Source organism: Typha angustifolia, chromosome 7 (genome assembly GCF_048772165.1).
Source record: "Typha angustifolia cultivar Huaian chromosome 7, ASM4877216v1, whole genome shotgun sequence".
Classification (NCBI taxonomy): domain Eukaryota; kingdom Viridiplantae; phylum Streptophyta; class Magnoliopsida; order Poales; family Typhaceae; genus Typha; species Typha angustifolia.
The window spans coordinates 17,681,419-17,709,216 of record NC_133245.1 but is presented as its reverse complement, the minus strand read 5'-3'; the positions used below and the strand labels follow the sequence as shown (position 1 = coordinate 17,709,216).

At 37.4% G+C, this 27,798-nt stretch overlaps 6 protein-coding genes across 6 annotated transcripts in view; 2 read left to right on the top strand and 4 right to left on the bottom strand.

Annotated features, from left to right (window-relative positions):
* LOC140762630 (uncharacterized) overlaps nucleotides 1-12,658 on the top strand; it is a 29,756-nt gene extending 17,098 nt beyond the window's left edge. The window contains exons 2-7 of the mRNA XM_073100501.1: nucleotides 8,935-9,084; nucleotides 9,863-9,933; nucleotides 10,169-10,265; nucleotides 10,354-10,395; nucleotides 10,590-11,151; nucleotides 11,854-12,658. Of these exons, the coding sequence (XP_072956602.1) occupies nucleotides 8,935-9,084; nucleotides 9,863-9,933; nucleotides 10,169-10,265; nucleotides 10,354-10,395; nucleotides 10,590-10,717 (488 nt within the window). The 3' untranslated portion in view covers nucleotides 10,718-11,151; nucleotides 11,854-12,658. The remainder of the gene's footprint in view (nucleotides 1-8,934; nucleotides 9,085-9,862; nucleotides 9,934-10,168; nucleotides 10,266-10,353; nucleotides 10,396-10,589; nucleotides 11,152-11,853) is intronic.
* Nucleotides 10,861-12,441, top strand: LOC140762628 (uncharacterized). The gene is made up of 2 exons (XM_073100500.1): nucleotides 10,861-11,151; nucleotides 11,854-12,441. The coding sequence occupies exons 1-2, from the start codon at nucleotides 10,861-10,863 to the stop codon at nucleotides 12,439-12,441; spliced, it is 879 nt and encodes a 292-aa protein (XP_072956601.1).
* Nucleotides 12,659-13,606: 948 nt separating the features above from the next.
* LOC140763796 (AP-2 complex subunit mu) lies at nucleotides 13,607-19,519 on the bottom strand. The gene is made up of 13 exons (XM_073102147.1): nucleotides 19,265-19,519; nucleotides 18,514-18,691; nucleotides 17,214-17,304; nucleotides 16,833-16,927; nucleotides 16,605-16,694; nucleotides 16,481-16,529; nucleotides 16,216-16,354; nucleotides 15,586-15,702; nucleotides 15,102-15,192; nucleotides 14,885-15,027; nucleotides 14,440-14,554; nucleotides 14,036-14,080; nucleotides 13,607-13,955 (listed from the first exon to the last, which is right to left on the bottom strand). The coding sequence occupies exons 1-13, from the start codon at nucleotides 19,345-19,347 to the stop codon at nucleotides 13,875-13,877; spliced, it is 1,317 nt and encodes a 438-aa protein (XP_072958248.1). The 5' UTR covers nucleotides 19,348-19,519; the 3' UTR covers nucleotides 13,607-13,874.
* Nucleotides 19,520-20,945: 1,426 nt separating this feature from the next.
* Nucleotides 20,946-21,619, bottom strand: LOC140761988 (uncharacterized). The gene has a single exon (XM_073099568.1). It carries the CDS (start codon nucleotides 21,477-21,479, stop codon nucleotides 21,072-21,074), a length of 408 nt encoding a protein of 135 aa, XP_072955669.1. The 5' UTR covers nucleotides 21,480-21,619; the 3' UTR covers nucleotides 20,946-21,071.
* Nucleotides 21,620-21,639: 20 nt separating this feature from the next.
* On the bottom strand, nucleotides 21,640-23,890 carry LOC140762945 (pentatricopeptide repeat-containing protein At2g29760, chloroplastic-like). Its single transcript, XM_073100932.1, has one exon. It carries the CDS (start codon nucleotides 23,779-23,781, stop codon nucleotides 21,649-21,651), a length of 2,133 nt encoding a protein of 710 aa, XP_072957033.1. The 5' UTR covers nucleotides 23,782-23,890; the 3' UTR covers nucleotides 21,640-21,648.
* Nucleotides 23,891-24,068: 178 nt separating this feature from the next.
* Nucleotides 24,069-26,674, bottom strand: LOC140763759 (plant intracellular Ras-group-related LRR protein 5-like). The gene is made up of 3 exons (XM_073102097.1): nucleotides 26,155-26,674; nucleotides 24,492-25,405; nucleotides 24,069-24,379 (listed from the first exon to the last, which is right to left on the bottom strand). Exons 1-3 carry the CDS (start codon nucleotides 26,627-26,629, stop codon nucleotides 24,227-24,229), a joined length of 1,542 nt encoding a protein of 513 aa, XP_072958198.1. The 5' UTR covers nucleotides 26,630-26,674; the 3' UTR covers nucleotides 24,069-24,226.
* Between the last annotated feature and the right edge of the window lie 1,124 nt (nucleotides 26,675-27,798).

The following is a 27,798-nucleotide window of genomic DNA, read 5'->3' as shown; positions in this document are numbered from 1 at the left end:
CAGAGAGCTGCGTTCACAAACGAGTTCGAACGCGAAATCTGCGTTCACACAGACAGAGAGCCGCGTTCACAAACGCGTTCAAACGCACCAACAAAGTATAAGAATTTTGGACTTTCGTGAGTTCGGATAAGACTCGGATTTGGCTCTATCTTGAAGATCATGAGTACGGATAAGACTCGGATTTGGCTCTATCTTGAAGATCATATATAAGGATTATGAAACCTTATCTCTAGGGGAGTGGAAGAGGATAATTGAAGGAGTTTTTCTTGAGGCTACAACGGCTCTTCAATGAACTAGTTTCCACTCATCTACAAGAATTTAATCTTTCGTTTTAAGGGCGATCTAGACGAAAGATCAATCTCGAGGGCTACTGAGATTGGACTTCAATCACAAGAAGCAGTCAATCGTGGGTTCTAGCGATCAAGACTGAGAGAAACAAAGTCGTTCGGATCGACATGGTGTTTTGTGAGTTAGTCTTGTAACTGCTACTATTATAGTGATTGGTTTTGATCCGAGTTTGGATCCGTGGTTTTTTCCCGTTTTGGGTTTTTCCACGTTAAAATCTTGGCGTTCATCTCTTCTTTCGTTCTTAATATTCCTTCGGACTTTTACTTAAGCGAACGAGCGATATCATTGCCTAGTGTTTAGATACATGTGTGTGTCTAGGGATTTTTTCAATTGGTATCAGAGCGGGTTCTCTCACTCTTTGAGAGAGATCAGATCGGCATGATTTTCATAGAGATGTACCCTCATCTATTAGACCCCCTATCCTAGATGGATCAAATTATGGATATTGGAAAGCTAGGATGAGAGCTTATTTGAAATCTATAGATGAGCGAGTATGGATGGCCATTGTAAACGGTTGGATTCCACCAATGCATATGGTGAATGAAAAATTTATTGAGAAACCGATTGACTCATGGGATAGATCTGACTATGAAAACGTTGGCTGGAACAGCAAAGCAATAAATGCTATTTTTAGTTGTGTTTCCTCGAAAAAATTTAGAAGAATTTCTACTTGTGAAATAGCAAAAGAAGCCTGGACGATCTTAGAAACTACTCACGAAGGAACAATGGCTATAAAACTTTCGAAACTTCAGAGGTTGACTATTAGATTTGAAATCGTACGTATGGAGGAGAATAAGACATTTGATGAGTTCTATGCAAAGCTGAGTGATATAGTCAACTCCAGCTTCAACCTAGAAGAGAAAATTCCTGAAAACAGAATTGTCCGTAAGATCCTTAGGTCCCTTCCAGAAAGGTTTCAGGCAAAAGTTACAACCATTGAGGAAAGTAAGGATATCGATTCTATGAAAGTTGAACAATTGGTAGGAAATCTACAAACATTTGAGTCTAGTCTTTCAAAAGCAAGGAAGTCCAAAGGGATGGCCTTATTCACAGTTGAACAAAATTTAGAAGAGTCTGATGATGAAGGTGATTTAGATGTTGAGACGTTGACTATGTTTGTCAAAAAGTTTAATAAATTCTTTTGGAAGCCAAACAAGTTGAATACTGAAAAATTTGAGAAAAGCAAAGCCTTTGTGAAAAAGAAGAATATTGTGAGTTCAAATACAGGTGGTACAAACAATAATTTTAAACAGAAAAATAAGAATACTGAGAATAAAGTTCAATGTTTTGAATGTTCTGGTTTTTGACACATCGCACAAGAATGCGCTAATCGTCTTAAGAGGAAGGGCAAAGCTATGAAAGTTACTCGGGATGACTCAGATGAATCTAATGTTGATTCTGAAAATGACGAAGAAAATTTTGTAACTTTTACCTCTTCTCTATTTAATACTGACACTATTGTTGATACTGATAATACAGATGATCATGATATGTTACCTGCCGAGGAAAATAAATCTGAAATCCAAAAGGCATATAATGACTTATACCTAGAGTCGTTTAAATTCAAGAAAAGCAATCTTAGACTATTTCAACAACTTAAGGTAATCGAACCAGAAAGAATTCAATTTGAAGAGATGTACAAATTGGAGCTTGAACGTGTCAAAGACCTTTCTGAACAACTTGACAATGCAAAAAATAAAATGAAGGCTGATGAAATTGAATTAGAGCGATTGCATAAGGAAGTTACATTTCTGAAAGGGGAGAACAAACTTGACGAAATTCTAAAAGCTCAGATCTCTAGAAAAGACAGATATAGTGTTGGATACACTGGTAATTCAAATAATAATAAAACTGTATTTGTTTCTGCAGGTATATAAAAGGAAGAATACCTGAAGCCATCAACCGCATTTACAAAGCAATCCTGGATGAACCTTTCTAAACAGAACTTGAATATACAAACTGGTGAATCTTCGACGGTAGCAAAGGTAAACTCTAATCACACTCCTCGACATAAGGTGAGTAGAAAAAGGCTTGTTCCGACATGCTATCATTGTGGCATTGTAGGGCATATTCGACCCCATTGCAAATTTTTACAAAAACCTAAAAGTGCTTTCATTTATGGGATGAAAACAAAGGCCATATGTGTCAAGAAAAGTGACTTGAAATGTTATGTTGTACATACTGCCTTGAAAGCTTTAAATTCTGACTTGTGGTATTTAGATAGTGGCTGTTCAAGACATATGTCAGGCGACAAATCATTATTTTCTAATCTCGAAGAATATGAAGGGGGAGTTGTGACATTCGGAGATGGTAATTCATCCAAGGTAATAGGTAAAGGAAAGGTAAGTACTCCAGGGATTCTTAGTCTCGAAAATGTTCTTTATGTTAATGGCTTGAAAGCAAATTTATTAAGCATCATTCAATTTTGTTATTAAGGTTATAAGGTAAAATTCTCTAAAAATGATTGTACTATTCTAGATCATGATGGTAATTTTATATGTTTTGGATCTAGAAAATCTGATAATTGCTATGTTGTTAGAACTTCACATAATCTGAAATGTAACAAGACAAAACAATAGCACTAGAACATGTTGAAACAGAGAAACAGTTGGGTGATTTGTTTACAAAACCTTTAGATTTACAGATATTTCAGTATCTTCGTACTTCTTTAGGGATTTGTGCTTTGGATTGATTTGTGTTTTAGTTTGCGAGTTTCTTATTATTTCGTTTCATTTTTTTAGGTTTTATTTTACTCTGAAATTTACTTTGGTTTCAGTTTTAGATTTGTCGAGAGTTTTTGTTATAAAAAAAATTGATGCACTCCTAGATTCAATAATATACTCTTGACATAAAAATATGATTTTTCTCTTGATTATGAGTTATTATAGTCAATTTTGTCATCTTGTAGTATATTGTTTCAATTTTGATTTTGTCACTCCCTCGACTTCTATTATAATAAAAATTTTAATGCACTCATAACGTATGTGTATTCTTGTGTGAGCATGATATCATGAATATTTTTTTAAATAGCTCACTATTAACTTTGATTTGCACAGTTTGACCTCATGCTTAGTTATCAAATATATTTTTATAAAATATCAATGAAAAGGGCTACAATGAGTTAGTGTGAAAGCCGTCTTGTTTCGAGTCCAGTTTGACTCAGTACATTACATGCAAATTCACAAAAAAAAAAGATTGATGTGAATCTCTTATTGCACTTTATTTGATTTGTACTACAAGAAAATGGCTACCTACTCATGTGTGAAAGCCATCATTGCACCTGTTTTGTTAAAAAAAAATACAGGAAAAATTCCTGTGATGTTATGAAGAATAAGTCGAAAAGTGCAAAATTTCTATACTAAGTCGGTTTGACTACTGTGCTGCATCATTGCATATATAGGAAAGTTTATTTAAGAAAATTGGTTCATGTTATCTATGCTTATCTTGCATATACGTATCGTTATGATCAATCAAGATTAAATTAATTTTGAGTGATGCATTAGAATTGATTATAATATGCTTTTGATGACTTGATAGATCTGTATAGTGACTCATTTCAATTGATTGTCATATTATATATCTTGAATATATTTTGAATTTCTAGAAGTGCATCTCCAAAGTCTATTGATCTTGATTGATTTCGTGCGGTTTCAAGTTTTGATCACGTTAAAGTTAATATCTTGATGTTTTTTGTGCGATTGAACGTGATAACTTAGCATTTTTAAGTGGAAGATGGATTTCACTTAGGATCTTCATGGTTTCTGGAATTTTTGAATTTCTTGTTATTCTTTTTTGTATGCTTTGGGCATATGTTGAATATTGCAATTTTTTTCCTTCTCTAGAATGCCTAAAAAAGCTACAGTTACTAAGAAAACCAAGGCCGCCTTCGTCACCTACCTCGACTTCGTGTTGACAATTCTTTATCGTCAGTTCCCTCCGAGTTCCTAGTCTTTGGCATTTGTGTCAAAAAGGGGGAGAGTGTCTTAGTGTCTAAGTTAGTGTCTAGGTGTCTAGGTGTGTAGGGGGAGTATTGGCATAGGGGGAGTTTATGAGAATCTTAAGTACTTTTGAACTTTGCTTGAAGTAACTGTGAACCTTGTCTGTGAATTTTGTCTGCTTAAGTACTTTTGAATTTATGCTCCATTAATAACTTGTGTTTAGATTGTTTATTCATTTCAAGTTATTTTCACTTGATCTTGGATTGGTATATGTTTATTTGCAGGGCTTGATGTGCAAAATATTCTAGACTTGTTTATTGCTCAATTTGAAGTCTTTGTAATATCTTGTAACCTAGGTGTTTTGTCACAAATTGCCAAAGAGGGAGATTGTTAGGTTTTTATTTGTTGGCAATTGTGTACAAAATACTCTAAGTGTATTTTTTCATGTATATGAGGTTTACACAAGTCTAGAATATCTCTGGCTCTATCTTGAAGATTATGAGTACGGATAAGACTCGGATTTGGCTCTATCTTGAAGATCACATATAAGGATTATGAAACCCTATCTCTAGGGGAGTGGAAGAGGATAATTGAAGGAGTTTTTCTTGAGGCTACAACGGCTCTTTAACGAACTAGTTTCCACTCATCTACAAGAATTTAATCTTTCGTCTTAAGGGCGATCTAGACGAAAGATTAATCTCGAGGGCTACTGAGATTGGACTTCAATCACAAGAAGTAGTGAATCGTGGGTTCTAGCGATCAAGACTGAGAGAAATAAAGTCGTTCGGATCGACGAGGTGTTTTGTAAATCAGTCTTGTAACTGCTACTATTATAGTGATTGGTTTTAATCCGAGTTTGGATCCGTGGTTTTTTTTCGTTTTGGGTTTTTCCACGTTAAAATCTTGGCGTTCATCTCTTCTTTCGTTCTTAATATTTCTTCGGACTTTTACTTAAGCGAACGAGCGATATCATTGCCTAGTGTTTAGATACATACGTGTGTCTAGAGATTTTTTCAGCATTGCCACCTAATGTGAAAGAACAAAGGGTTGAACATGATTTTAAGAATATGAAACTCGGGGAGAAAAGAAACATAGAAGATCGATGATGAAACAAACTTGAATTGCACACATATAAAGGCTTTCAATAAGAAAAACATGTCAATTTAAATAGCATATATAGTGCTTTATATTTAAGATTACAAGTTCTCCGAAAGATTTATCAAAAAGCAAGAAGATTTGAAATAGGTACATTTCTGTAGAATAATAGGAGGGAAGATATTGTTGTGCAAATTTGCCAAATGGGTGAAGGAAGTGGAAGCAAGACCTTCACCCCCAAATATCTCAAATGGGAATAGTGAAAGAGAACACAATGCAAAGTTTGAAAAACTCCAATAAGGATGTTAATGGTGTTAGAAAAGCCCTAAGTAAGTTCTAATCACGGATTAACACCCTAATATATGTAAGCACCAAGAAAGACAACAATAGAGACAATAGTGAGAGAGAGACAAGATTTACGTGGTTCGGCGATGTGCCTACGTCCACGGGCGGAGCAATCTTCTTTACTATGCAAATCCCTCACTAACAAAGAGTTTAACAACTCTAATCACTCTCAATACAATGGTGGCTCAACCCTCGTTAATGTTCTTCCAACTACCAATCCTAAAAAATCCACTTTAGTATTTATAGTCAGGTTCAGATTTGGGGATTTTCAGAGTCGCGTTCGAACGCCCTCGGGGCGCGTTCGAACGCACCCAATGTTAATACAGCAAAACTCAAGGGGCGTTCGAACGCGGGAGGGGCCCGTTCGAACGCCTGCAGAAACAGCTGCTCTCGGGTTGGTCCGCGTTCAAACGCGGCTGGGGCCGTTCGAATGCCTGCAGAAAGTCTGCTCTCGGGTTGGCTCGCGTTCGAACGCGGCTGGGGCCGTTCGAATGCCTGCAGAAAGTCTGCTCTCGGGTTGGCTCGCGTTCGAACGCGGCTGGGGCCGTTCGAACGCCTGCTTCACAGACTGCTCTCTGTCTGAGCCCACGTTCGAACGCCCTCAGGGCGCGTTCGAACGCGCGGCACAGAAATGCTGATACATATTGAATTTTTACTGAAAACTGAATTTGAGCCAATTTTTAACAGATATGATGACAATCCTAGAATAAAAACCTTCATAAACTGAATAGAGATTGAATAACAATAAATCAGAGTATAATCAAACAAATAATAAAGATAACGTTATAGATAAAGCATAGTTGCAGGAGACTTAAAAAAAAGGGTAAAGTAAATTTTTAGGAACCCGAATTTTAACTACCACACCGGGCAAACATTTTAGCACCATAAACACTCTTCACCTGTTGAATAGGAGCAAGGAAAATTATGCCATGCAAAGATACTTGTTAATTTGTATCCTCAAATATACAGCTTGTTAGCAAACTGGCCTTGGCATTAAATTCCATGCGTGTTATTCGCAATTCCTTGATTGTTGTCAATTAACACCTCGAAGTGGAAGGTTTACACACTCCGTGATACGATAATTAGAAAACTAATTACGTTTTCACTAAAGCTTAGTCATCCTTCACGTAAGTTGTCAGGACTATACAAGTTGTACTTAAGGAGTATATAAAGCATATAGGAGCTGAGGTTACTTTAAGACGTTCTAGAGAAAGAAGTGTATACCTCCTGCTTAATTGGGACGAAAAACTAATCTTTGCTCAAATTGGAGGTAAACTCTTATTGGAGTTGTCCTTGATGATCTTTGGGAGTTGCTTTGGCTTTTGGACCATTTCAGGTTCACATTTTTGTGCAGCTGGCTGTCCCAGAATATGATCACATTCTCTCCTACTCTGTATTAAACTAATGGGCCAAAGAGGAGAGGATGCTTTTCCGAGTTAACCAACCTGTATGTCTGTTGATCATCAATCACCAGAATATATGCACGTACGCCCTAGCTTTAATTTGCCTTATGAACTTTTATTAATTTATTCCTAAACCCAATAGGTCGAGAGCATCCAATGCATGTACACTTTGTTCCTCTAATCACACGCAAACGCAGAAGGAAAAATAATTAAATCAGCCAAATTTGTCGTCACCTTTAATTCCTCAAGCTAGCCTATAAATTAAACCTTACATTAAGCTAACATCAGTTGGATCATAAAAATCAATCAAGACATGGCAATGGTTCCCAATTATATGTACGTATCGTTTGACGATGATAATACCGACGAATTGTCTCTAGATGGTTGGTTGCCCGACTTATATGGTAAGGTCGGCCATGGTTGGCCCTTAATTTATATAATTTTGCTACGATACTTTCTCTTAATCTTTCGTCAACTCTATGTGCCTCACTTATCGCACTTATGGTTAACAATATTTAAGAGTTTAGAAGGGAAAAAAAAGGAATTGTGACAACTTTACAAAATGAAAGTATTTATAGAATATTTTGAATAGGTTTCTTACACCTTTTTTGTGATTAGTTTTCTTTAAAAAAATTCAGAAAACTAATTTATATTTTTTATGACAAATAAAATGATTAGTCTCATTTCTTTTGTGAAAATAATTTATGACACATATTAATTCATCCTCATCTTTATTATATAATGTTTAATACCTTTATGCTTTAATTCTTAATTTCTATAAATTGTTTATAAAAACTTATTGCTTGTATTGAGGTGTGTATGTTTGTTTATTTTGACATAACTTCACAAGATGTAGAAATCTGAATTTAAAATTTTTATGAGAAGTCTCGCAAACAATTATGGAATCATTATTGATAATTAGTTTTTTAAAGTTCTGCATTTTTTATTTGTTTTGCGAACAATTTGCATGTATGTGTCTATAATTTATGTATGGTCCGCTCTATCGAAAGTTGTGGCTCCGCAGCAGGCAATGATCCTATGCTGGGCTTATATGACCCCGACAAACCACGGCCGTCCATCTTCCCGGAGATTCACAAGGGGAAATTCAAGGAAAAGTACAAAGAGATTGATGACGCTATAAGCAACGATAATTGGACCTATCTCGAGAAGCTCGTAAAGGAAAAGTTCATACTAGATGATGATGAGATGAATTTATCAGATGCGGTGAATTTATCAGATGACCCGCTGCTTAGCGTCGTGGTCGCCTATGAGAAGAGCGATCTCGCACTGAGACTGCTGGATGTGATGCCAGAAGAGAATCTGTGGGCTTCGAACATCTACGGTGATACGGCGCTGCACGTGGCTGCGGCAAATGGAGACGTGAGGGTGGTGGAGGCGATTGCGATGAAATGCCAGCTCCTCATGTGGTCGAGAAACTGGAAAAATGAGATACCGCTGCACAAGGCGGCGCTCTACGGGCAGCGAGACGTCTTTCGGAAGCTGGTGGAGCTCGGAAGCGACATATATGAAAGGAGGTGGGAGGATGGGTCCAACATGCTGCATTATGCAGTCATGGGAAATGCACCTGGTATTGTTAGTTAATCAACTTAACTATATACATACATATATAAAATAAAATCGAATATATATATATATATAGGTTTTGGTTGTTAGTTACATGTACATGTTAAGTCTATCTTCAGGAATGTAGTGATCCGATTAATTCTTAAGAAATTAACAGGCATGTAGCTAATAAAAGATTCACTGTCTTACGTAACTAGGTGATGTGTGCATATTTGATGCAGATCTTGCAATGGAGATAGCCAATCAATATCCAGAACTGATTACTAGTCGCAATTCATTTGGCGCCACGCCATTGCACCTCCTGCTGACCATTCCTGAGGCCTTCAAAAGCAAACTGCAACTTGGGTTCCTGGATTCCATCATCTATTACTGTTAGCACACTTAATTTCCTTTCTTCTTCTTCTTCTTCTTCTTTCAATCTTTTTATTGAATTAGTCCTCGATCTGCACGTATTGAGCTATCATAGAGATCGAGTAGCTAGCAGATCCCAGTTGCATGTCTTGGAGTACTTACTGGTTACTTATTTTCATATTAGTTAGAACAGTCGGTCAGCCAAATTTTAATATATCATAAAGGATCAGCGGGGTTTTAGCTAGAGATCATTGCAAACTAATTAATCGTGACAGAAATTTAGCTTAATGGGTAGTGCAGAGGATTTCAAATACTACACTAGATCTCCAAACTATTAGAAATATATGCCTGAAACTATTTCTATCATTGCACACTTCCTAGTATGTCGTCTAATTTAATATTAAACTATTATATATGCGCCATGACCCTGTTTTCTTATTACTATCCATCACTTCATCTCTTACTGCATGCATTGCCACGTATATAAAGGCTTTCGGTAAGAAATATATGTTAATTAAAAATACATATATCTTGTTTAATTTGTATTTAAGATTAGAAGTTCTTAAAGATTTATCAACAAGTAAAAAAGATTCGAAGTAGGTATATTTCTATAGACATACCATACAAATCAACTCTATTATGGGTAAGTTCTATGTACATTATATTGAGGCAAGAAGCATATACAAAGCACAATTATTCAACTCGGGTACGTGTGCTTGCAAGTGTGTGTGTGCATACACACATGCACCACTGCTCGTGCTCTTCGGCACTCTTTTCTAACTTATTTCGTTATTTTAGGTATTCCGTTGGAAAAGGAGAAACCTGTTGATAAAACTAACAGCGAAGTAAAGGAGTCAGGGATATCAACGGTAATTCATTATTTAATCTTTTTATATGAGAAGTCATGCATTAGGTAATATTAAATTAAATGGATCGAATGTGGAGTCTTTTTCCCTATATATATTTTTCTCTTTTTTTTTACAATATTAACCATGTGATCTATCTAATAATAAAGATCGAGTTAAATGTACTTTGTTTCAACGATAGTGAGATAATTATTTTGGCTTTTACTGTAATAAATGCTAGTGCTGCAATTACTTGCAGGATGAAGAGAAACAGTCTTTGATGACACTTGATCGAAAATATTCAGAACATTATTCTACCCTTTTCTACCTCTTGGAGTTGATTTACCGATTTCCCGGTACACTACGTAATTATCCCTTATTAAGATTGCATGATTTTTGGGCTACATCTGACTAACTGATTTTCTGAATTTGATGTTTCTACAGTCACATGGATTCGGCAGTTTGTTTTCAATGTATTGAAGCAATGTGAGTTTTAAATATGCTAACATGTAGAAATTAATACTTGTTCAGAAAGGTGTTTTAGAAAATATTTATAAACTTGAATATGGGAACGTGTTTTATTATATTATGATCTTATTTTTCTATATTTCCAGGGAAGTTAATTTATAATCTAATATACTACAGTAGTTAATTTACAATTCTTATTTGTTATCCTACAGTATTCCCTAGCATTCAGAAACTCCACGAGCAGAAACAGAAGCAGAGGCAAACCACGAAACTAATTCCTTTACTGGCTAACCAGCATGGTTATTGGGAATTTATAACAAAGGAGGGAAACCTTTTATAAAAAAAATATTTTACCCTTTGAACAGTACAAAATCAGAAGAGGAGATCCTTTTGAAAAAATTAGTGAAGTGCTGCTGCCAAAAAAATGATGCGACTAAAAATCATGTTCGATGGATTGAGTCACCTCTAATTATTGGTGCTAAAATGGGATTTGATGAATTCGTGGAGAAAATCTTAGATCAATTTCCGGAATCTACATCCAATTTAGATACAGAGGAAATGAATGTGCTTCAAGTGGCAATAAAAAACGGCCACAAAAATATAACCAAGCTTATACTATCAAAGTTCTCTAGGAATAATCCAACTATACCTTCTGGGTTGCTGTCCTACGTCCACCCGGCGACTGGAAATACCATCTTGCATTTTGCTGCAGAGAAAACTGAGGAAGATGAAGGCTTTGCCTTGCAGATGCAATATGAACTCCAATGGCTTGAGGTGAACTTTCCTTTATTACTTGCTCTATACATGTATGGTCTGAGGGCATACTTTTTTATGCCTGTTGCAACCATTTTTTCCTTTCAAGAATTGGTGAGAAAAGTCTTTATCTTAGGTTAGACTAAACAAAAGGAAGATGGACTTACAAAATACATATGTAGTATGTAATCGATCGTGTGCATGGCATAAGTTAATCTTCTATATCATACCTTAATCTAGTACTTTATTGTTGTTTGTTGTTGTTGTTATTATTATTATTTAATGACATCCAGTAAGACCAACTTCTTTCCTCTTTACATTAGGAATTAAAAGTGCTCCCGAGTGAACTTTTCTTTTCTCATTGCAATTTTATAGATCAGTGCAATTTTCTTTTCTCATTGCAATTTCAATAATAGAGATCCATGTATGTGCTAAATTTTTGAACTGCTACATGTTCACTTTATTGTAAATATTACTCCATATGGTTTAGTGGATAACTGTAAAAGGTTGCAAAACAAAAGGATTTACTTTACGTATGCTACACTAAATACATGAAGTACGTAGTTCTATTATGAAGTTACAGACCATGCATATATAGGGATCTCTATCCTAGAAAAATGAAACCACATAGACAGATTTCGTTTTTCTCTGATTCTGAGTAAGATTGAAAACTATTAAAAATTGTAGAGAAAACTAACTTACATATGTTTGTATCAAGTGCAGAGAGTAAAAGAGATGGTACCAAACGATCTCTTGCATTGCCGAAACAAAAGTGAGAAGACTGCAGAAGAGCTCTTCACTGAAAATCATAAGAATATGGTAAAAAGTGGCAAAGGGCAGCTAACTGATTTGGGGAAGACATGCTCCGGTCTCGTAGCAGCTGTAGTATTTGCCTCCAGTTTTTCCATTCCAGGTGATAAGGATGCAAACCAAGATCCAATCTTCCTCCACAGGACTGCATTCAAAGTGTTCTCTCATGCATACGTGATTGGGTTATCCAGTGCCGCTGCTTCTCTTGTGCTATTCTTATCCTTCTTAGGCTCATCCTACAAGGAGCATGACTTCCGACGCTCTCTTCCTACTAAGTACGTCTTAGCTAACGTGTCATTCCTCATTACACTGGTGGCTCTACTTGTGGCCTTCTCATGTAACATCTATCTTCAAATCTACGGAGGAAAGAGGGTAGAGAAGCATGACATAATTCCGTTTGTTTGTGAGCTCACCTTCTTCCCAACGGTCTGTTTACTGGTGGTACTCTACCGCAGTCCCATAACCGGGATCAAATCTTTTCTCCAGAACTTTTGGCGTTAAATTTGATCATAAGCACGCAAAGAAGGAAGCAGAGCTCCGAATATCTAGTGTCGTGTTGAAATAAAATAAGGAAGATGAGTAAAGATAGTGGAATAATGTGTGTCAAAACTATATTGGCATAATTTTTTTCAAAACTGGCTCAAGCTGGGCTGCTTGTGAGAATGTTTGAGAAACCACCACACCTATTTGGGTGGAGTTTGAATAATATTTATAGATGAAGTTGTTAAATATAGTCAACAAAAATTGTTGACCAGTTGTAACAATAATTTGTTGACAACAAACTAAAACCAAGTAACAGAACAATCCTTATCTGGTGGAAGATATACTAATATGTTGAGGCTCCATGAAGCTCAACTTGAAATGGAGCAATTCAAACTTAATTTCAAGCCGAGCTTGATCCTAAGCTGGCTCAATCAGTCTTAGCTCTCAGATTGATAAAACTCAAAATAATAATATTATATTATATAATATATATAACTAATACAAACTATTAAGTTAAAGGTTTAAAGGCTCCTAATATTTCTATATATTAAAAAAATAGTGAAAATTTATAATAAAGTTATTTTAGTAAGTAATCATAATTAATAGTGTTTGATAAAAAATATATTTAGTAAAAATAAGTAAGCATTGCTATTGATGATAGCAAGTTAAAAAGTATAACTCTCTTTTTAGAATAGAAAATAAAATAAGGGAAATTGAGTAATTTTATGAAAGTGAAAAACTTACTTTTCACTAATTTTTTAAATCCAAATACTGTAACTTTGTGAATTTCTAAAAAATTTTACTTTTTTTTACATTGTATCGATCAAACACATCATAAAATATTTTTATGTTTATTGGTTACTATTTTATTATTTTTTAAAAGTATGTAATTAATTATTATTTTAATCGCTCACTCTTTTTTCCTTTTATATTTTCTTTTACCTATCCTCATCCATCCATTACAAAATATATTTGTCATTAACTAAAATATCTCTATTTTTTTATATCACATGAAGTATAATAACTATACAAACATATTAATTTTATCACCAAACATCATGAGTAGAAACTCTTATCTTCAAATTCAGAAAATAAGCATAGCTAAACTAGATTATGTTGCATTTCCAGAACTAAATGATTAGTCACCCTTGGAATTGAAAGAACATTCGGTGAATCTAAAAAATAAAGCAACATAAGCACTAGATAACTACGAACAGAAGCCCATGTAGCATTTACATGTTAAAATTTCCACCACACAACAAGAATGGAAGAAGGATAAGAAGAAGAAATGATGAAAGGCAGACTGGTTTGCTACAATAATACAAGATAACTGAAACAATCCACTACTTTAAAATGTTTTTCAGGCTGTGGCATAACGGTTTGAATCTCATTTTTCAGCTTTTTAAGCAGCTGATCTCCTGATTCTTGGAAATGTGCAAAAGCGAACCCACTTAACATCTGATTTCATATGATCCAGCCTTTGTGATATAGCGAACCCACTCAACTGTGTTATATCCACTCTTCTCCCAAACCTGGAAAAAGTTTCAAGAGCATTAAAGCAAAACACTAAATCAGGTACAGCAACTGTGAGTGATCAGTCTTCACAGCATACCTTTAAAAATCTGACACGTAAACCTGATGCCGTGAACATTGGAACCTATGTGAATCACGACGTACACATTAGTTGTTGTTAATGCCAAACCTTGCCTTGGTAAGTGAAAAGAAATTGGCAGAAAATTATATGATTCAAGACAAATAAAGAACTTAATTGTGTGGTGTAAATTGTCAAACAACAATATGGAAAGTAATTCTTGTGAAAAATATGCCATAACTTGGCTTCAAAATTCTAACAAAAGTTCATCCAAGGACTTTTTCTCAGTTGGTAGACTTACCTCGCAAATGCTATGCCACTAAAGAGGGAGATATTATATTATATTATATATACATATATATATATATATAGAGAGAGAGAGAGGGCAGAGAGAGAGAGAGAGAGAGAGAGAGAGGGATTTCTACCTGAAATTCCATCTGGATTGGTGGTCGAGTCCAGGACTTCTTTTCACCCATCGTAGATATTAACTCAACCTCTGCACTCATGGTTGCTTCCGTCTGTCCAGGAAATTTTCTTATCCTGCATAGTCAACATTATTATGCTTTGAATTCACGAACCTTCCAACAATGCTAATTGACAAAGAGCATAATTAGTCAACTAACAGAAATAATCAAATATAAGTGACATTAACTTTTATCATTTCAGATGAAAGAGTATCAATAACACTGCCTGAGAGTGAGCAATGGATAGGCTACAATATAGCTATGCTACACCAACTATTCTATGAGCACCAACATCATTAGTCCCAGAAGATCAAATCAAGAGGTATGGCAGCCACAATTACCATGAATAGAGTAGACAACACAGAGTGAACTAATACAGGTAGAAATACAAAAAAGAAACACTTACTTCCAGACCAAGGAGTCAATAGAGGCATTATATTTTGCTCTACCAGAAGTTACTTGAAAACTTGTCTTAGCTGTTTGCTTAGGAACCGGAACTTTAACTACCACACCAAGTGCAAACATTTTAGCACCAAAAACACTCTTCACCTGTAGAATAAGAGTGAGGAAATTTATGCATGCAAAGATATATGTTTGTATCCTCAAATTAATTGTTCACAAACCTTCACGTTAACTTCCATGCGTGTTCTGCCCAATTCTTTGATTGTTGGCAACACCCGAAAAGGAAGATTTACACCCTCTGTGATACGATACCTAGAAAATTACATTTTCATTAAAGCTAAGTCATCTTTCATGGTGGCACTTGGGAGGTCTATAAAAGTTCTAATCCTGGCATGATGTAACCAATACTAAGGTCTAGGTAACTGTACTAACATGAACAGTGCAGCTGGAGCAAAATAAATGCAGGAGAATATACAATTTCAGAATATTTGAATATATGAATTAATAATGGACAATAAAGAGAGTAACACATTCCAAATTTTAATAGCAGAGGGCCAGAATTCCCTGTTCAGTCATTTTGTATTTGGTTATTTAGAACACATAGGAATTTACTTTATCAGGTTGCAGAAAAAGAACTGTGTAGTATGCAATCTCCAACAATTAAAATCTGAATAGGAACAAATTGTAAAGAAGCAGTGTAATTACTTCATCAGTTCAAATTCACCATCAGGAGGAACAAAACTGACTGTCTTTTCTGAGTTGAACCTTGTAAGATTTACACATTGGTGGAAGGTCACATCATCAAGTTCTATGGTTTTCCCACTGAAAAGAAGAAAGAACTGTCAAATTCATTACAAAGTAAATCTACTACATATTACACAACATCTTCCAGTGCCTGACATTAGAAGGAAATAGAATGAAAGCAACTATCAATCTAGACAGCAACTGGTTCAGATTCAACAAGTTGAATGGCTATCTGATAACCCAATTAGATGATACCCACAAAATGTAACCGAGGGCACACATTTGAGAAGAAAACAATATTTTTATTATGTCAATTCGCAGAAGATTGAAAAATAATTCTTCAATAATTCAGACGTCTATATGAGATGCCCTCTACATTAGGGAAATAGAGATGAGGAAATAGTTAAGAAAGAAGACCTGAAAAGGTAAAAGTAAAACTCAAACTTCATTAAAGATTGAACAATATAACAATGCTTCTGACAATTTGGCCATTTAGGGAACTGCGATTGTGTGTTTGCCAAAACTCAAATTTGCATGATGTTTACTTTAGGAATGGAACACGTTCTTCTCCTTTAACTAGGTAACAAATACCTTTTCGTAGGCCTGGATTTCAATTGAGATTCCTTTTCAAGACCAATTTTATCATTCAATCCGAGCTTCAAATCAGGCATTCCAGATAGGAAGCACTTCATTAGAATCTTTCCTGTCACATCGCATCGCAGAACACTCCCTGCTTAAAAGCCAATATAATTACAGAAGACTGGTCAGATTATCAGAAGAACCAAAGAAGCAAGTCTTAAGTGCCCATACATTAGGAACTAAGAATAACTGAACACCAAGCAGACCAAGAATATACCTTTAGAGGACATAAGAAGATTTACACTTTCAACAATGTCCAAGAAAACCTGAGGTAGCACTACCCTGAGTTATCCACATTCATCTCAAGTAACCAAAGAAAAAGTGGCCACATTTAAAGTCACCTCATTTTTCTTATACACAAGACCCTCTCGCCTCCAACCAACAGCACCTGTAACTTGTAGAGTAGCATTGGGGACAGGCCTGTCTGAGGGCTATAATTGCATAAAGAAGAGGCAAAGTAAACCTTAGTTATTAAGGTGAAATTATAAGTTTTAGGTGACAATATGAACTATACAGCTCCAAATCATCTCTTGTCTATATTACATCATAAACACTCTGAACCATCTGACCTTCGAGGAGAATGGTGATCGAACCCCTTCCTGGGTGATGTAGAGCTTTAAGATTTCAGGTGAAAGATTCTGGGGGTAACCAAAATCCATAATCTCTGCATATCAAGAGGACATCACGTATGTAAAGTTTCAAGAAGGGGGACAGAAAACTATGATAAGCAACATCAAAAGACAAGCTTGCTCAGAACAATCACTGTAAAAATTTCAAAATGTCCATCATGGTGACATGCTAATAATCTATAAACATAGTGCAACGATAAATCAAAAACAGGAAAAGACAGCATGAAAAAGAAAACACTCAATTCCAAAAGATTCCTTTTCAGAAAAAGATAAACGTCACTAGCACAAAAAAGAACATTATACATGACTAGGAGTGCATACCATCAAGAAGTTCATAAATGAGAACAAAGTTATTTCTGATGGCATCTTCATCAAAAGCCCCACCAAAGTATGACTTGAATAGAGCAACAGCCTGTTCATATAAAAGAAGCATCAGTACTGAAAATTAAAGAGGACATTCAGTGCAACTTTAGATTACAATCATCAAAATGTTGCATTGTATAAGTGTCAGGCAACTTTAGATCAATACTTTTTAGAAAGTTTCTTTGTCAAACAAATTGGTAATGAAGATAATCTACATAGCTCCTCAGTAAGAAAACATAGACACTTGAAAATCAAGTTACAGTCGCCAATAATATCAGATGATTAGTGAAAAACACAATGGTATGTAAGACCAAAATGTGATGCCATGTCTTTGTTAATTGTTATAGCATGAAACTATTTAATTATTCCCTCTAAGGACAGAAGTAACCAGAACCAGTACTTTAACATCTCTACAGAAGTAACCAGAACCAGTACTTTAACATCTCTATGTAACATCTGAAAACTGAAAAGTAGTTTCAAATGGCCACAGATTATTGACAATTCACTACCAATAATAAACCCATCCTTAACTTGTGACAACTTCTTATTCATTCTTCCTAGCTCAACAATTCATATCTTAGTAACATCAGTCAAATGCTTCTTTAGCCAGAATTAGGCTCAGTCCCAATCTATGATAGAAAAAACAAGATTATTGACAATTCACTACCAATAATAAACCCATCCTTAACTTGTGACAACTTCTTATTCATTCTTCCTAGCTCAACAATTCATATCTTAGTAACATCAGTCAAACGCTCTTTTAGCTAGGCTCAGTCCCAATCTATGATAGAAAATACAAGATATAGACACCGCAAAAACCTAGCACCACTTTTATAATTAATCCTACGGATTAACATACATTTGGGAAAACCTTGCAACCAAAACTTTCCACTTCAGCCAACTTAACTCCTCCATAACTTCCAAATTTACAATGTATAATTTTGCCATCTTCCACCTATATTGTTAAATTGATAAGATCAGATGAGTTTAGATCATTGTTTATGTTGCCTCTGCTCTTGGAAAAGAAGCTCAGGAACCACAGCATTGAACATGATTGACAACATATTATGAAGGGAAAAAAAATGGAAAGTGCATGGCTGAGGCGACAAATAATCTGAATTGTGTACTACTGAGGTGTTATGGTTTTTAGGTTTTTCCATACACTAGCTATCAGAATAAGTTTCAGTTTTGAATTCTGGGAACTATTAAAAGCATATATCAAAGAAGGAAAACAGTATTTATAACAAGAGCTTCATACCTCCACAACAAACTTGAAAGCGCAGGCTACATTAGCATTGCTACTAACAACGATCACAATATACACATTGCTAATTCTCATGTAAAGAAAAGAGCAACCACCAATCTGCCGAACAGGACATGTACCAAGTTCTTTTGTCTGCATTATATGCATTCTAAAAGCATCCACCATATTTCCACTGCAAAATCATAGTGCACAAAATCAAATTTTAGGAGGAAAAATTGTAGCACATATAGTAAATTCAAATCAGTGCATATTTAGAGAAACCAATGTATGGAAGATTTCATTTTAAAGAACCACAACCTTAACAATTGAGCTTCAACAAGAATTCATAAATCGGGATTATGACTAATATATCTAGCAACTGCCTTAGCTGCTCAAAAGATTAATCACCAGTATGCCAATGGTTTCCATCACGAGTTTAATATATCGATATCTCTAAATTTGTTTTCAATTACATATTCGAACTGCATATAAATTAAAGCGCTAGATTTGTGGCTCGCTTTACCTACAGCCACAAGAGCAAGACCGCAAACCCTACCAGGGAGGAGCATTATTTCCTACTCTTATCAAGAGATCACCAAGAGTCCACTAACCGAAGGCGCTAACAACTCCTTTAAGCATAATACCATCTCCTAGATCTTGAATCTACCGTCTTGCATCTCGAATTAAACCCAATAAGAGGGAAATAATGCGCCAACTCCGATCGTTACCAGATTCGGGCAAGAAAGAAATCAAGAAGCGGGCATACCCGACATCGTCGCGGTAGAGGCGATTGATGAGGACATCGCCGCGGAGATTCAAGAAATATATCGCCGATGCCGCCACAGGCATCTCTTCCTCAGCTTCTCAGACAGCCTTCGCCCGCCGAGATGTAGAGACCTACCGTTTGCGTGCTCGAGCTAGGGTTCGCGAGCTGAGAAATGGAGGAGGAGAAGAGGAAGGTCGATACTAGATCTCTAGAGATGGCAGAAAGGTCTCTTCTCTCTCTCCGAGTTGCGACTTTTCTTTTTTCCTTTTATTATTGCTCTCCTTTCTGGAAAATGGTTCGGTACCTTTAGAATGATTTGCAAGATAATTCCATTTTATTTTTGGATTAGCAAAAGTGGACCAAAACACGTTATTTCCAAACAAGTGCTAACTTAGCTTTGCAGTGTACCAATCTTACGTGTAAAAACGACGCATTTATATAAGCATACCTACATATATAATATATAATTATAATAAATAAATCTTGGTTGCAAATAACATGAATTCTAATTTATGTTTACTAATGTGATTACGAAGTGAAATTAGTTTGCAACTCCTTTCAGGGCCTTTAATTAACTGGTTCATAATAGAGTACGCCTACATGACCGGTATCATTTCATAGGACTTATTAAACTTTCATTTTATTTTAAATTACATTGTCATTCTTACTGACTACATCATCACTCGTAATAATAAATATAAAATGTGTTTATTTAAGAGATAAAAAAATAAAATAGAATTAGTTATCCCGTGGATAATCTCATATCTAAAATGAAATTATAGATAAAATTAAGAATTCGACTGAAAAAGAGATATAGCATTCCACTTAACGAGATGGGATGACTGAAAGGTAAGGACATTATTACTATATTATTATTATATAAAACTGAAATATCATAGTAGGGGTGTAAAAGTAACTTATCCCAAAAAAATAAGAATTTTGTTTTTCTTCCCTAAAAAGATGCTTCTATTTGTCAGCCACGGGTATTTTGCAGCATAATTGGATAATGTAGGGGGCCGTATGCAAATTTCCGTGCGCCGACGAAGGAGTCCGTAGTTGGTAGCTGCAGGAAGCATTAATCCTGATATCCTCTCGGTGTTCCGATTACTCTCCTGTTACAAGATTCCACATGTCTCTGACGCCGTCGAAAAACCCTACCTCGAACCTGTTCTTCTACCCTGTAGATTTGGCGGAGGTGGGAGTCCAGGTACCCCTTTTAGTTCTCTTCCTTGGATTCATGGAGAATAAGGATTCCTCTCAGTTGGGTCCTCGTTAATTCGAAGAATCCACGGTGGAAAAAAGAACAGGAAATCAATCATGGCAAATGGCTCCCTTTTGTTTTCAAAGATGTAATGCAACAGTCTGGCCTGCGAATTCGAATTCGATCTCACTCAGAAATCTTTTGTTACGCAAATAGCTGTTGACCTCAATTTATGAAATAAGTTACTATATCGAGCATCAATGAGGCTCTGTTCTAACATCAACTTTGTTCTGCATCCGCCATTCTGGTGGTACGAAAGACTTCTGAGAAGAGAAGAAGATGGTGACGTGGCGGACAAATTCTTATACGAGATACCGCCGCCAAAGGAGATTACTACGGAAGACCGGAGAGTAACCGCCTTAGTTCAAGCCTTAGTATACAACACATCCACTAGCCTCCCTCACCGAAAAAGGCGCCATCTTTGTAATTGTAACACCAATATTATGTAAAAGGATTTGGATCGTTCATTTTATTTATATCTAGAGAAAACAGTAGAAATATAAACATGCATATATATAGGCCGTCATGAAGCAATATTACAACTCCCTACAGATACTCGTCAGTTCTAGGGTGGGTTCCGCCGACCGGGCGGTGATGGTGGGGACCGGTCAGGGGAACGTGGGTGGTGGCACGATGGGCGGCGGTCTCCTGCCGGTGCTCGGCTTTCTTCTGGTGGTGCTCCGCCTTGGCCTGTGCCTCCTTGGCCTTGGCTCGCTCGTGGGCCATCTCCTTCCCCTCCCTGGTTGTCGCCGTCGCCTCCTCCACCTTCCCCTCGGTCTTGGCCGAGTGCTCCATCACCTTCTCCTTGGCTGCGCTGGCCATGTCCTTCACCTTCTCCTTCGCTTCTTGCATGATTACAACGTTAATTGAGTAACGCATCCATTTAAGTTGGTGTGTAAATATAGGGGACAGGAGAAGTGTGTCATGCCACGCCATTAGCCACGCGTTTGGCATGCAGAGTCTCTTCAAGTGTCTCTCCTGCACGTCTGCATATTAGGTGGCAGGAGCTAAATAGCTTTGCGTTGCATCACAAACTAGAAATGGACACGTACAATAATAGTTCATGCTTAGATCTTTTAAACTTATAATCTTAAAAAAATATTTCGCCAAGTTCTCAAGCTCTTCACCAATAATCCTGGCAAGAACATGACCCGTCCTTGAAATGGTGGAAACGACTTCTATCTCTAACAGTGATCTCTCTGTGAAAAAGTTTTGAAATCAGTTTAATTGCCGAATGACAATCGCGACATACTCTGAGATTCTTCAGGATGAGGATCTCATCCTCTGGTTCTGTCTTGATTAGCCCAAAGCAAACGGCCAATTTTTCGCTATGTTGAGATAGTGATCTTTCTTTCTCCTCCTCTTCCTCTATGTTTAGCAGCACTTCTGATGTCTCTGCTACATGGCCTGCACTTGCTAATCTTTTGTTCACGTAGTTCAGCATAGAATGTATCTCCTTAGACTCACCATGTGAATGATCTCCAACAGTGAAGGTATAGGTAACACCATCAACCACAATCGAGCTGCAACCTGGAGTTTTCTTAATGCCTCTTTGGTGCATCAAATTCCTAACGCCTCTCACTTCTGTCCATTGTTTCTTCTTCGCAAAAATGTTCGAAAGAAGCACGTAAACGCCATCATTTTCTGGTTCAATCTCGAGTAGTCGCTTAGCCGCCTTCTCGCCAATCTCAACATTGTTGTATGCTCTACATCCACTAAGCAAAGCACCCAAGACCGCTCCATCTGGTTCCATGGGCATATCCTGTATAAACTTCTCAGCTTCTTCCAACATCCCAGCCCTGCTTAGGAGATCAGCCATGCATCCATAGTGCTCCAACTTTGGTGTCAATCCAAACTTCTCTCTCATGTTACGGAACTGAGTCAAGCCTTCTTGAAGCAGTCCTCCATGGCTGCAGGCGGACAGCACACCTATGAAGGTGATATCATCTGGTTGAATTCCAGCCTTTTGCATCAAGGAGAACTCAGCAACTGCCTTCTCGCCGAGGCCATGAAGTGCCAGCCCACCTATCATGGCATTCCAAGACACGATGTCTTTGTGCTTCATTCTTCCAAAGATTTCGGAGGCTACATGAATCTTGCCACATTTAGAGTACATATCAATGAGGGAGTTATTCAAACTCGTTGAGTAATTCATCCCTCCTCTGTCTATGTAAGCGTGGACCCATTTGCCCAGGGTCAAGTCTCCTATCTGAGCACAAGCTGAGAGCACTGCCATGATGGTGATCTCATTCGGCTTATGATCAGCATTGCCTACCATCCCTTTGAACAGCCTAAGAGCTTCTTCACCCTGATTGTTCTGAGCATATCCCGAAATTATTGCAGACCAGGCCACGACGTTCTTCGCAGGAATTGCGTCGAATACCTCTCTTGCGTCTTCCATTTGACCACACTTGGCATACAAATCAATAAGAGCAGTGCCGAGGATGACACAAATCTTCGCCCTAAATTGTTGAATTCTTAAATGCAGCTTCTTTCCATAATCCAAGTTCTTAAGATCTGCACAAGCAGAAATTACAGTTGCAATGGTCACCTCATCAATCTCTAGACCTTCTTCTTCCTCCATCAATGTGAAAAGGCGCAGCGCCTCTCTTGGATACCGGTTCGTGGCATACCCACTTATCATGCTAGTCCAAACCACCTTGTTCTTCCTCTGACCCAAATGATCAAACACCTTCTGGGCAGAAACTACGTCACCACAAGCTGCATACATTGAGATCAGTGTGGTCTGGGTATAGAGGTCAGATTCCAAACCCAGCTTCAGAATTTGGCCATGCATGGCTTTTCCCTCACTGAAGGCCACAGACTGTGTACAAGCCTTGAGCAAGGATGGGAATGTGAACCTATCAGGAGGGGTAGTGGGCTCTTGGAGCATGTCAACATATGCTAAGATTGCATAGTTAGCTAAGTTATGGCGTACAAGTCCCCTCAAGATGGTGTTCCAGATCACTGTGTTTGGTTGATGGGTGTGGTTGAAGACCATGCATGCATATTCTAAGCTCGTGGTACCTGAAGGCAGGGAGAAAGAGATGGAGAGGAATTTGGTGAGCGATGGACTGTGATGGATGAATCCAGTTGTGATCAATTGGGCATGGATTTGCTGGAGATCTTTGAGGCTTGAGCATTTTAGCTCCAGCGGAGGGAAGATTGGATGGAATGATTTGGTGGGTGTTTGAATTGATGGAGTTGGTTGGCTATGCATTTGCAGTACCTTCAAATCTGTGGCTAGATTTTTCATCAGATTATAAGTTTCTGAAGCATTTTGTAATCACTCTCGGGCTTATCCACCTTTTTGTGGCTAGATTTCCTTTTTAACATTTCGTCATGATCCTTGCCATCAAAAGGCCTACAAAGTTTTATCTTATATATGCTGCCAATCTCTTATCTGTAGGACTTCAACAAGCATATAAAAAAAAAATGATTCTTTAGAAAGAACATAATGCTTGAAATTCATATCCGAGATCCAGCCAAATGACTCTTTTGAGAGGTTTCGGATCCACAAGCACATAGTTGACATTAAAGAGATTATTCGATAGTGACATTTGAGAAGAATATTATAAAAACATTGTACATTGTACATATCCTTTATACAAGAAATTGAGAAAGATTGGCACAGATAAGTAGTTACACTTCCACACAAATAAAAAGAACAATGAGAGGGATTATTGCTTCGCAGAGATAATTTAAACTGTACTGGAGCCCAAGGCATCCTCTTGATTCTTCACGCGAGGTGTGAACAATGAGCAAAGCCAATACCAGCAGCCTCCTTTTCTCTTAGTTTCTGGATAGCTGTTGTCTCTTGCTGCAACTAAATCAGCCATGTACTGGACAACAGCCTATCAAACGAGATACGTAATATCAATTGTAATCTCGTTCAGCTAGTAAAACATTAGCATAAGAGACAAATGGAAAAAAAAACAATAGAAAAAAGAAGAAGAAGGAAAGTACCTGGGCTCCCAATTTAACAACTTGTCTTGGTGGCACTTCCAATGGAGTCTCATCTGCATGAAGCACACAAAGCTTTGATAGAAATCTAAAAGAGTCTGGCAGTTCTCTTATCTGGTTACTGCTTATGTCTAGCTCTTCCAGCATCTCAAGGTTTCCAATTGATCTTGGTAACGCTCTCAGGTCTGCAAAGTTCCTTCCTACATCCAATTTCACAAGACTAGTGGCAAAGCAAAGGCTCTCAGGGATTGATTCAAGCTCATTGAAGCTGACATCCAGTTCTTCCAACTTGGAAAGTGAAGCCATTGTAGTAGGCAACCCCTTGATTCTGTTGTAATGCAGTGTGAGGATTTCTAAGGACTCTAGCTTCCCAATTGCTTCAGGCAATCCTTTCAGCTGATTGAAGTCTACTCTCAGCTCGACTAGAGCAATACAAGACCCAATAGTGTAAGGAAGCTCTTCAAGCTCATTCATCTCAACATTCAATATTCTCAAGTTTGTTAGATTCCCTACTGTCTCTGGCAGCAAAGAGAACTGATTTGAGCTCAAGTCGAGACTCTCTAGATTTGTAAGATTCGCAAATGAGGCAGGCAGAGATTTCAACTGGTTTGCATGCAAGTCAAGATCAATCAGATTAGATAGTTCCCCAAAAGAATCAGGTAGGTTTATCAACTGGTTTGAGTGGATGTCAAGTTTTGTTAAGGACCTGAGGCTACCAAGGGTTGATGGAAGTGCCATGATTCGGTTCTCAGATAAATTAAGATCTGTAATATCTTCCAACTTCCCAAGTGACAGTGGAAGCCATTCAATCTTATCCATTAATTTTCCCTGAAGGTCAAGAACCCTAGCTCCTTTTTTGGCTTTATTCTCAATTAAACTTGCAACTTGGATTAGACTCAACTTTTCTGGGTGACCACCTGTTTGGTATTCATAAAAGCAACAACGTTAAGACAATACAAACAGCTAAGCTACTTTTGCTTTCTAAGATTATATGAAAGATAGAAGAAGAGCATTTGCTTGCACTAAATAACTACCTCAGATTCCACCTTCCTTTAATAGGAAGAACAAAATAATTAACTACTCTTGGTGCCAGAAGACCATACTGTATACAAAGAAGCACTAGCGATTGCAGCCTATAAAAGAAGAGGACAGACAGTTGTGTATTATGCAGAGAAAATGGCCCGAATATATATATACTCAAAACACCTAGCAAGCACTATAAATCTTTATGTTAGTGTATTATCCATTTCTCATTTCTGAAGTTTGATCATTACTTGGAAAAGAAATATATTGATAGCACCTGCAGAGAGGTATGTGAAATTAAAATCACTACTAGAAACTAATTCTTCACTAAGTTCTAACAAATAAAGAAGACCACTATGTCCATTAGATGATTATTATGAAAAGATGATATAAATGATTAATTCAGGCAAACAAACACAGCCTACCTGACTGCAATCATCTAGTAAGAGGAACATTTAGTTACTTGTTTCAATTTGGTCCTCTTCTCTTTGCTTCAATCTGAACTAGAATCGTTCAATAACTCATTAAAGGATCCTTTTGAAACAACTAATCATCACATACAGATATCAAAAACCACAACCGATAAGGTATGGCCCAATTAGATCAAGGGATGAAGAAGCGGCTAAAGAAAGAAAAATCTCACCTTCATTGACCTCAGACTTCAAGGAAGAGATGCCCTTCGAATCATCCAATTCCTCCTCCTTCTCCAACTTTATCAATCCCTTCTCAATCCTACCACCCAAAACACCTCCACCACCCTCCTCGCCAGATACCAACTTAGAAGCCCTCTGTATCAAATCATCAAACACCCGAAACCTCTCATCCATTTCCACCACATACAAGGCTTCCTTCCTCTGCTCTTGGGCTTGGAGGAAAACAGACGCCTTCCTCACCTCCTGCAGTACGACGAAGAGCTGCTCAGGCGCTTCTGGGGGCTTCTCCATCATACCAACCTCCTTAATTCTTGTCTCCTCCTCACTGTTTGCTGTTTTGATCACAGCCACGGCTGCCTCCACCTCTTCTATGGATGGCCTTGGGGGAAGCGACCGGTAGAGACGCATAATCTCCTCCGCGACTTCCGAGACTGCCGGCGGGGTCGGCCGAGGTGGGATTGTCATTGATACGGACTTGAGAGAGAGAGAGAGAGAGATGGAGAGAGTGGTCACAAGGGTGAAGGTATAGACTCTAGACTATAGACTAATGCCGAGGTGCTTCTCTCATCAGATTTTCTGCAGATTCCGCTGCGGGAATTTGCTACAAACATGAAAACATTTTTACTTTTTTCTTTTTTTATTGCAAATAACTACCACACCTGTCAACTTTTCCGCGAAAATAAGTCCAAAAGGCAGGTGGTTACCTGCAAATACAACTGTTATAATAACGCAGCCTAATGAAGCAAGTTCGTGCATTCGAAGTGTACGGGATCAATCCTTTAGTGGATAAACGCCAAGCTGGAAACGAGTTCGGATGAGCTACGACCAAAGAGCACAGTCAATTTTGCTACCAAAACGTGGCACGTCGACATTCGTAGTGAATGAATCACACAATTTGGGTCCCACGTTTATAGCCAATAAGGGAACTGCGAATGGGAGTCCGGAGCTGTGTGGTGATATATTTAGATAATAGGACATCCACCGACGAGGATATCGGATATTTTCTCGAGAATTAGGTTTAGGATAAATGGACGATCCAACTAACTGGTTTAAGGAATGGAATCACAAGCAAACCGTGTGAGTCATTACCATCTAACTCTAATTAAGTCCAAAAGGCCAAAGGCATGGATGTAGAGAGGTTTGATTCATGTGAAATTGTAAACCAATTTGGACCCGGCAAGAGTGTTTAAACTTGGTTCCTTATCCTCCACCAAATAGGTATCCGCCGTACAGTGGGATTAGAAATTAGTAAACAGTCCACATAATAATTTCTTATGATGTGATCACGTATGTAGACTTTGCTACTATTCTCTTTGACTTTGCTAACTTTGAGATGGTGACATTGTAGTCATCTTCCGTAACGAATGGGTAGGGTTATACGCTATCAATGCAACAAAAAGCTTCCTCGTCTAATGACTTGTTAACAAGGATGGCTTCTCAAGGAAGCCATCCGTAGCTTTCTGTCGGTTGTAAAGCCTGTAATACTTATATATATATATATATATATATATATATGTTAAACAAAAAGCTTCGTCAGGACGCGGACTATGATGGGTCGAGCTTTGCTGAACAAGGCCCATTTGTAGCCTAGCCCATGGGTTTTGGGCCATTGGGTAAATGATGGATTGAGGAGG